Source organism: Galeopterus variegatus, unplaced genomic scaffold (assembly GCF_000696425.1).
Source record: "Galeopterus variegatus unplaced genomic scaffold, G_variegatus-3.0.2 Scaffold14044, whole genome shotgun sequence".
Lineage (NCBI taxonomy): Eukaryota > Metazoa > Chordata > Mammalia > Dermoptera > Cynocephalidae > Galeopterus > Galeopterus variegatus.
Window position 1 is genome coordinate 35,560 of NW_007740155.1, and position 10,861 is coordinate 46,420.

Here is a 10,861-nt window from a genome sequence, read left to right on the forward strand (position 1 = left end):
ATTTTGCATTAAAAGTATTTTGAACCTCAAATAGCATACATATCAAAATCATATGAGAACAAAAAGAGCAAAAACAAACATATAAGAATTTAGAAAGGTAACCTCTTATATACATTTGGGGGTTGTTGTGGTAGAACTACTCAAAGAGGTATTCTAGCCAAATTAAAATATTTCAAGAAAAAAAGATTCCAAAATCCATAAAACAGTAGCACTTATCCAGGAGTGCAGACAGGTTCCATGAGGACAGCCAAGCGTCAGGTAGTGAGTGTATTTATTCAAACTGGCCATTCAACAAAGAGTGCAGTTAAGAAGCTGGATGATCCTGGTGTTATGAAAGTGGAGCTCATATCGTTCTTCTTTCAACAGGAATAAAATAGGGGGGATTATAAACTTCAGGAAAATCACAGTCCAGGGCTGGCTGGTTAGCTCAGTTGGTTACAACATGGTACTACTGATAACACCAAGGTCCAGGGTTCAATCCCTGTACTGGCCAGCCGCCAAAAAAAAAAAAAAAAAAGAAAAAAAGTAAGTCATGGCCCAAATAGACAGCAAACTAAACTAAACAAGGAATAATTCTGAAGAACTGATTTCGTTATAAGGGAGAAGAATTCATGTTGCCTTAATTATTCAAAGGTCACCTGCTCTAAGAGGCAGAGAATTATCTCTTTTGCATTCAACTCACTGCACTCACCTGTACTCATGTTTTGTTCATGGCCAATATTAATTCCTTAAAAAGGCAAGTTAGTGCAAAGATTTCATAAATTAAAACCTTAATTCCTTTCCTTTCTATGTAAAAAGCTGTGATTGTTACTTTAGGCTCCGCAAAGCCGCACTCATTTAAAACATCAAATATAATTATGTTTAATTTATAAGAATCACTCATACAAAAATCAAAGTAGTTTATGCAATGTTTCATAAGCAAAATTATTTATATATTATATAAAAGATTATGGTTAAAACTTTCAAAGGCCTTTGAATTTTGTCAATGATGTACTAGCAAACACTCAAACTTATTCCTTTCTGTTTTTAGATCAAATATTAGGGTAAAGGGACCCATGGATGCCTAATATCCCAGGACCTTCTTTTTCATTCTTCAAAATGAAATAGAAAAACAGACCAGTTTTAAAGGCATCTGGACTTTTTATATGAAGATCATTTGTAGTTGTTCAGGGAAGATACTGGTTGCCGCTTACCTATGAAGGCAGCCACGGGGTCTGTGCTGCAGCTCCCCACCTAACCCAATGTTGAGTTCTAGTAGTGAACTGCAGTGCTAGTCATCTGTAATTAACAATAATTTATTGTATGTTTTCAAATAGCTGGAAGAGAGGAGCTCAAATGCTCTCATCATAAAGATGATACATTTTTATAATGATGGATATGCTAATTACCCGGATTTGATTATCACACATTGTATACATGTATTGAAATACAACTTTGTAGCCCATATATATATTCAATTATTACATGTCTATTAAAAAATCATAATTAAAGATCACCAAAAAATGTATAAATTGGCTAGGGGTAGATGGTAGCAAACATTAATATGCAAATCTTATTGTGATTTTGAGAAATCATGCTTTTGATATTTCCATTCTTTGGTTCACTGCTATTTTCCATGTTTTTTGGTTCACTCTGTACTTGTAGGGTGCCTAGAACATAGTAAGTACTCAGTAAATATTTGTTAACTGGTTGAAAGTCATCTGAGCAAGACATAGTTAATCTGCCATCATTCCTAACACACAGAGAGGGGAAAGAGCACTAAAAAGTAAAACAAAATACAAGCAAAAATAATTGGTAACTTCTTTGCTTTTATTCCAGCTTCAAGTTGTACTCTATGTTTCACTATCTTTAATTCCCTCAAGTAAAGTGGCCATGTTACGAATTAAGAATCATTTAAAAAGTTGAATGCTTTACCTATGATATTAAGTATTAATTTACTTGACCAATCCTAAAAAGAAAGAACATTAAATGTGATTCTAGAGTAGCAGCAAACTGTTCAATCTGTTATAAAAAATATTTTAGAACATATTTGATATTAAAAATTACAGCTGTGTATGCTTTTGAAGGTTTTTGCTTTTGAATTTTCAGTAAAAAATCTGCAACTGTTATTACCCAAGAGACTCACTTCCACCTACCAATGAAGAACATTGTTTTATTTTGCTTCCTAAACAATGTCTATTGTTTTGTTTTCATTCATTGCCAAATGGACAGTCTATTAGGAAATAAAATATAGTCTCTCAGGCAAAAAAAATTATAAATGTAACGATAGATTAAATAAAATAAAAAAATAACTAAAGAAAAGCTGTGAAGAGAATGAGGGAATAGTATAATTAAGTTCCTCTTTATAATGGGAAGAAAATGCTTAAAATCAATAAACGAAGAAATACAAGGGCAAAAATATTATTTAAGTTTATGGAAGTGACCGTGAAAACTAAAATAATAGAAACTTTCAAGAGTGGTTACCCTGGAACATTGCAACTAGGGGGGAGGGAGTTCGTATGTTTCATTCTTTACCTTTCTGTGCTGTTTGAATTATTTCCATTTGATATATGAGGGGGTCTTCAAAAAGTTCATGAAAAGATTTGTATTGTCATTTGATTCTACTTTCCAAGGACTTTTTGAAGTAACCTGACATTGTGCAATCTATATATTTTTGCATAGAAAAGTATGAGTAAAAAGATAATACATAGTCACATTTTGGTTACATATTTTACAGGCAATATACCAATGCGTAGGAAAGTATGTATTATTACTATTACTCATTACTTTTTAATGTTTCTCTTATAATGCAGAATCATGAGACAGAGTCTGCCTTATCATATCTACTTCTTTGGGGGACTGTTGCCCTTTTGGATTCTGTGCACACCCTCTACCAACAAATGCACTGTTAGAGATGCAATGGCTGATTGCAGTCACCTGAAGTTGACTCAAGTGCCTGATGACCTCCCCACAAACATAACAGTGTTGAATCTTAGCCATAATCAACTCAAGAGGTTACCTCCTGCCAATTTTACAAGATATAGCCAACTCACTATACTGGATGGAGGATTTAACTCTATCTCAAAACTGGAGCCAGAATTGTGCCAAAACCTCCCCTTGTTGAAAGTTTTGAACCTCCAACACAATGAGCTATCTCAACTTTCTGATAAAACCTTTGTCTTCTGCGTGAATTTGACTGAACTCCATCTGAAGTCCAACTCAATCCAGAAAATTAAAAATAATCCCTTTAAAAACCAGAAGGTAAGATGAAAGTATTTATTTCCCTATAGGAAATGAAAAATATGTTACCTTATGTTAAGTTTTCCAGTCACTTATTCATCCTTAGACTTCATATCTAGTATCAAGGTAAGAGTAAAAAATCTGATCTACCCCAACTGGGGTTGGGGAGACCCACACAGAAATATGACCATCATGATCAAAAATGCTTTCAAAAAAGAAAATATAATCTTAAATCAGTTTCAACCTTAATTTTAAAGAGGCCTGCCTCTCTCACTTTCTCTTATTAGAAATAGAACTTATATACATGAAGCAGAAGTCATGATCAGAGAAGAATCAGGATATCGCACGAGGAACATGGAAAATAAACTCTCAATGTTACTGATTTAGTATGTAAAGTTAATGGAAAAAAATATCGAGTCCAAATTTGAACTTAAATAAAGTTAACAAATTGATACAATGATAAAGTAAATTGTTCAACTAAAAATTACCAACTCTTGGTGTAAGAAATCTACACAAAGTATCACTTTTCCAATGGCTACCACCTTTTGCTTTCAGCACTTTTGCATATTAAATCTGTGAAAAATGCATATTATTGTCTCTAAACCCAAGGCAATTATGAAGTGTATTTCTTAAATCAAAGTCATCTTCAAGTTTCTTTGTTTTCTTCATTATGGTTTTATAAAAAATTGAGCATTGCTGATCCTCAAATGCCAAGAATAAAGTACAAATATAAACAGACTGAGAAACATTTATTAAGTGATTTGCTTCCTACCTATTTTAAATCTTTTCGTGTACCTTCTTAGATTCTGATGTGGATGAAATCTCTTTGGAAAAAAGGCCTCCAAGTCTATGGTTAGAGAAATCATTGGCAAAATGTTATTTTTCTTTTTAAAACATAAGTAAAGGTCTTGTTCTCTTTAATAGAAATTGCATTAGATTTCACCTGAACAGATACCAGTGTCTTCTTACCTTTTACCTGAGTTTTAATTAAGTTTACATGTTCAAAAGTAACATAGGGTGATAAAACAATCCCACAGTACTGACAAGACAAAAGTAATATTCTGTGCTAGTCACGATCCAAAATTTACATAACTATGGATCTTTCTCAATGTAAAAATCTTTTCAGGATTTTGTGAAAATTCTATTCATGTTTTTTAAGGAAACATTTTTTCTTACTTTTTCTGGTATTTACTTTCAAAGCTAATGCATGACACTATACATTTGAGAAGCCACATGGATATTCCTTGAACCATAAATGAATGCTTATTATAAGTAAATAAATAAATTAAGAATGATCCTTATATCATAAATAAGCTTAAATCCTTTTATTCTGATAAGAGAAATAAAGTGATTCTTGAAGTAAGAAACTAAATCTTTGCAATAGTGGTGCTTTTATTCGTAACAAAGATTATTTAGTACTCCTACTATAAGCTTTCTACAGAATAATGGAAGGGTGACATTTTGCTGTTGAGATATTTCTAAGATTCACTTATATTTAGAGAAACTGTTTTTGATGTCAAGACTGTAACATATATATATTATTTTTTTCCTCTCAGAATTTAGCCAAATTAGATTTGTCTCATAATGGTTTATCATCTACAAAATTAGGAACTCAGCTCCAACTGGGAAATCTCCAAGAGCTTCTATTATCAAATAATAAAATTAATGCACTGAGAGGTGAAGAACTTGATTTCCTTGCCAATTCCTCTTTAAAAAAATTAGAGTTGTCATCAAATCAAATTAAAGAGGTAAGAAGTAAGGTAAATTTATTTTGTGTTCTACCTTTAAGCATGGGTGGTCCCTAACTGTGTCACACAGAGAGGAATCTAAAGGTCCCAAGAGAAAGGAGGGATCATCTTTGCTGTATGTATTAATCCATTTTGTGCTGCTAAAACAGAACTACCTGAGACTGGGTAATTTATGAAGAAGAGAGGTTTATTGGGCTTACGATTCTGGGACAGCTGCATCTGGCATGGGCCTCAGGCTGCTTCTGCTCATGGTGGAAAGCGGCAGGCAGTGGTGGGTACAAGCAGATCACATGGTGAGAGAGGAAGCAAGAGAGACGGGGGGGAGGTGCCGGGATCCTTTAAACAACCAGCTATCACGGGAACTAATAGAGTGAGAACTCACTCATTACTTCCCTCACCTAGGGAGAGCATTAATCCATTCATGAGGGATCTGTCCCCATGACTCAATCAGTTTCCAGCACTGCCACATTGGGTATCAGATTTCCGCATGAGTTTTGATGGTGACAACACATCCAAACTCTATCACCATGTCTTCCAGAAATCCTTCATGACTACTACTTGGGGCAACAGGTGTGGTCCTCACAAGAGAGTTTTGGTAACAATTAAGAGATGGGACTCTGCTGTCAAGCAGCACTGGGTTAAATTCCTGGGCCATTACAGAACAGCCCATTGACCTTGGAGAACTGACTTCACCTCTCTGAGTTTTGGTTTCCTCACTTGCAAAGTAAAAATAGTACTCTCTGTCTCATGAAATCTCTGAAAGATTAAAATAGTATAATGGTTGAGAGCTGGGTTAGCTGGCTTCTTACCTGGGCTTTATTTTTTATAATTGTGTAATCAGGCAAGTTATTCGAGTTCTCTCTGTCCCCCAGTTTTCAAATTGGTGTAATTAGTAACACATCATAGGACTATGTGGTAAAGAATTTAGTACAGTGTCTGGCACAGAATAAGTGCTCAATAAATGACAGCTAGCACTATGTTACCATAAAAACCTTCCTAGTAATGTGAACTATGAACTTCAATTTAACTATTTTCATGTACAGGTATGTCTGTACTTTCTACATATTTTATTCATTTACAGGCTATAAGAATATTGGAAATCCTTAAGTAAAGCAGCTTTTTAAAAGCTGTATTGTTTTTCAGACATGAAAAATGAACAGTGTACAAAATTATCCTGAGATAATAATGAAATATTTTGTGCAAGCTACTCATTTTAATTTTTAAACAGTATTTTTTTCCTGACTAAAATATTTATTGTATTAATTTTATAAAATACATAAATAATGAGAAGGAATAAAAATGAAAGGTAATAAAAATCAAAAATTCACAATCAGAAACAACCACTGTTAGCATTTGGCTATATTTAGCTCTAGCTTTTCTCCAAGTAATTATAAGAAAAAACACAAGCAGCTGAAATTCAGAGTACTTAACTGTGTGCCAAGCACTTTTTCAAATTCTTGTTTTATATTTTATGTATTTAGTTTTTAAACCAGCTTGTTCTCATCATTTCACACAAGAGTAAGTTGAGTTGAAGAAGGGCGAAGTGACATATCTAAGGTCCCATGGGTGACCAGCTGGTGACACAGCTGGGTTTCCAGCACTGTTAGTGCCCAGCCCATGCTCTTAACAGCTGTGCTACATTGCCTGTTGAAGATAATAGTGTCTCCTGCTTTTTAAAATTAATATCACAATGTGAACATCTCCCATGTAATTAAGAATCATTCAAAAGCTTAGTTTTAGTGGCTACAAAATAACACTATCATGTAGATTTATCATAATTAGTTTAATAATTTCCTGCTTTGCATTTTAACTCATTTCATTTATAATAATACACACTTTCTCCCACACTTCTCTCTCTTTTTTTTTTTCCACTAGCCCTAACACCTCACAAGTGACACATTAGAAACTAGAGCCCCTTTGCTCCCCTGGTGGTTTTAACTGCTGGGTTCTGGCTGCTAACTATCGTCTCAGGATTCCTTCTGTCCCCTCTTCTGATCTCTTGTCCCAGCACTGAGTCCCAGTACAGCCAAGACTTCCATAAGGAAGTAGAGTAGGACTCAACACAGCAAAATAAAGTTGGGAGAAAACCTGGGTGAAAGACAGAAGGGATAGCTGGAGTTCAGAGCTCCAGAAGGGAGAGTGTGAGTCACTGTCTCATAACAAAATCCACCCATTCATTCATTCCTTTTACAGTGTTCACTGGTCACCAGGACAGAACCAGGATCTGCCCCAGTGGTGAAGTCACAAATAGTTTATCAGTTACAATCATACTCAGTGTGAGGAAGTGAAACTACCAGGAGACTTGACCTACACTGGAAGGTCAAGAAAGGCCCAATGAAGACGTGGCATTGAATTTGAGAAGAGAATGCTGAGCAGATGTCAGCCAGTGGCCAGAGGAAGTCAGGAGCTGTGGCAGCGGGTGGGTGACATGGCACAGAGTAAGGAAGGAGCTGTGCGTCAGAGGAATAGAGAGAAATGCCTGCCCAGGGAATGTGGTGAAAGGGAAAGGGAGATTGCATAAAGAATTGTGTCTAAGCTTTTCAAAGGACATGCAAAGTCTAGCGTATTTTAATAAACTCTTTTTCCCCTACTTTCAGTTCTCTCCAGGGTGTTTTAATGCGGTTGGAAAATTATTTGGTCTCTTTCTGAACAATGTCCGACTGGGCCCCAGTCTCACAGAGAAGCTTTGTTTGGAATTATCAAACACAAGCATTCAGAATCTGTCTCTGAGCAACACCCAGCTGTACAGAACCAGCAATACGACTTTCATTGGACTAAAGCAGACAAATCTCACCACGCTTGATCTTTCCTATAACAGCTTAAATGTGATTGATGATGGCTCCTTTGCTTGGCTTCCACATCTAGAATATCTTATTTTGGAGTATAATAATATAGAGCATTTGTCTTCTCACTCCTTTTGTGGGCTTTCCAATGTGAGACACCTGAATTTAAAACGATCTTTTAGTAAACAAAGTATTTCTCTTGCTTCACTCCCCAAGATTGATGATTTTTCCTTTCAGTGGCTAAAATCTTTGGAGTACCTTAATATGGAAGATAATGATATTCCAGACATAAAAAGCAATATGTTCACGGGACTGATAAATCTGAAATACTTAAGTCTTTCCAACTCCTTCACAAGTTTGCGAACTTTAACAAATGAAACATTTTTGTCACTTGCTGGTTCTCCTTTACACACACTCAACCTAACCAAAAATAAAATCTCAAAAATAGAGAGTGGTGCTTTCTCTTGGTTGGGCCACCTAAAGACACTTGACCTTGGCCTTAATGAAATTGGGCAAGAACTCACGGGCCAGGAATGGAGAGGTCTAGAAAATATTTTTGAAATCTATCTTTCCTACAATAAATACCTACAACTGACTAGCAGCTCCTTTGCCTTGGTCCCAAGCCTTCAACGACTGATGCTCCGAAGGGTGGCCCTTACAAATGTGGATAGCTCTCCTTCACCGTTCCACCCTCTTCATAACTTGATCATTCTGGATCTAAGCAACAACAATATAGCTAACATAAATGATGAAATGTTGGAGGGCCTCAAGAAACTAGAAATTCTGGATTTGCAGCATAACAACCTAGCACGGCTCTGGAAACATGCAAACCCTGGTGGTCCTGTTTATTTTCTAAAGGGTCTTTCTCACCTCCACATCCTTAACTTAGAGTCTAATGGCTTTGATGAGATCCCAGCTGAGGTCTTCAAGGACTTATCTGAACTAAAGAGCATTGATTTAGGATTGAATAATTTAAACATACTTCCACCATCTGTCTTTGACAATCAGGTATCTCTAAAGTCATTGAGTCTTCAGAAGAATCTCATAACGTCAGTTGAGAAGAATGTTTTTGGACCAGCTTTCAAGAACCTGAGTAATTTAGATATGCGCTTTAATCCATTCGATTGTACGTGTGAAAGTATTGCTTGGTTTGTTAGCTGGATTAATGAGACCCATACCAACATCTCTGAACTATCAAGTCATTACCTCTGTAATACTCCCCCTCAATACCATGGGTTCCCAGTGATGCTTTTTGATATATCAGCCTGCAAAGACAGTGCCCCCTTTGAACTTCTTTTCATAATCAATACTAGTATCATATTGATTTTTATCTTTATTGTACTGCTCATACACTTTGAGGGCTGGAGGATATCTTTTTATTGGAACGTTTCAGTGCACCGGGTCCTTGGTTTCAAAGAAATAGACAGACAGCCAGAGCAGTATGAATATACAGCATATATTATTCATGCCCAAAAAGATAGGGATTGGGTCTGGGAACACTTCTCCCCGATGGAAGAGAAAGATCAATCTCTCAAATTTTGTCTGGAAGAAAGGGACTTTGAGGCAGGCATCCTTGAACTCGAAGCAATTGTTAATAGCATCAAAAAGAGTAGAAAAATCATTTTTATTATAACACATCATCTGTTGAAAGATCCATTATGCAAAAGGTAGGTGAACATTGTAAAATTTTAAGTATGTACTTGTTTTCAATTGAATTTTCAAATTATCATTATCACTCAACTCAGTTTTAAAAATAAAATTAAGAAAAAATATAACTTGTTGTTAGAGACAGATTAAAGTAAATTCTACAGAGAATTTTAGATTGTAGAACTTTTGGCTGTTAAAAACTGTGTATTGGTTATATAGCTTAATTCAATATATATATATATATATATTTATTTTTTTTACTTAGATTCAAGGTACACCATGCAGTTCAGCAAGCTATTAAACGAAATCTGGATTCCATTATATTGATTTTTCTTGAGGAGATTCAAGATTATAAATTGAACCATGCACTCCGTTTGAGAAGAGGAATGTTTAAATCTCACTGCATCTTGAACTGGCCAGTTCAGAAAGAACGGATAAACGCCTTTCATCATAAACTGCAGGTAGCACTTGGATCCAGAAATACAGTACATTAGATTTATTTAAAGATTAAATTAGAAAAGGAGTAACTTTCCCAATTTAAAAAGTTCCATGGTACATTTAAGTTTTCCTTGAAAGTAATGAAATCTGTTTATTTATATTTATAGGTAATGGTATTATATCACAATTATATGTCTTCTACAGAAATACGTCTCCCCATTTCAGTCCTCTTATTGACAATTGACTTAATTTGACCCAAAATAAACATGTAAGCATATAAGAACATCCTCTACTAATGAGTACGCAATTGGTCACTGAGGCCTATGGCAGCTTAAAAGAGATTAAAAATATTTCTTATTTAAAGAAAAGTTTTAGTTACATGAGGGCTTGTGATAATCATTTTCTGAATACATTTATAGTAGAATGAATAATAATTGTTTTAATGGGTATAATGCTACTTTAATTGTAAAAGAGTAAACTATTTAGCACATTTAAAAAAAATTATAGTACTTTGTCAATTGAAAAGCTCTGTATTTTAGATGTGCCTGTCCCAGTGATGATTTTTTCAATGTTAAATGCCTTTTTAATATGCATACCAAAGGGCTGAAAACATTTGCAATTTGTTTTGATTACTTAATGAAATAAATATTTTAATAAATGCTTACTTGCATTTTCCTGATATTTGGGTTTCTGCTACAGGAGGGTGGAAACACTTCTCTTAGTTAAAAGTTTTGTAGAAAGGCTTGCTTCCTGAAGGTTAATTAGTAGATTGGCTTTGTGGAAACAAAGAATTTTCCTTCTCTGGTCACAGACTCAGGAGATGGCATTGGCCAAATTACTTAGTCCCAGTGGGATTCTTTGACTCCTGATCTTGAAAATTATGATGATAAACAAAATCTTAAATACTCCTGTGTAATTAGTGAGGATTGTACCATAAAATAATATACGATATGTAAGTTAATCCAGAAAGACTATTAAGTTTTATTTTCATTTTAAAACAAAAATGTTTTATAGATGTAATAGCTT

The 10,861-nt window shown here is 34.8% G+C and overlaps 1 protein-coding gene across 1 annotated transcript in view; it reads left to right on the top strand.

The window, feature by feature from the left end:
• TLR3 (toll-like receptor 3) overlaps positions 1 to 10,505 on the top strand; it is a 16,487-nt gene extending 5,982 nt beyond the window's left edge. Inside the window, exons 2-5 of the mRNA XM_008563573.1 lie at positions 2,793 to 3,240; positions 4,776 to 4,967; positions 7,565 to 9,417; positions 9,663 to 10,505. Coding sequence (XP_008561795.1) covers positions 2,797 to 3,240; positions 4,776 to 4,967; positions 7,565 to 9,417; positions 9,663 to 9,891 — 2,718 coding nt within the window. The 5' untranslated portion in view covers positions 2,793 to 2,796 and the 3' untranslated portion in view covers positions 9,892 to 10,505. The remainder of the gene's footprint in view (positions 1 to 2,792; positions 3,241 to 4,775; positions 4,968 to 7,564; positions 9,418 to 9,662) is intronic.
• The last annotated feature ends 356 nt before the right edge of the window (positions 10,506 to 10,861 follow it).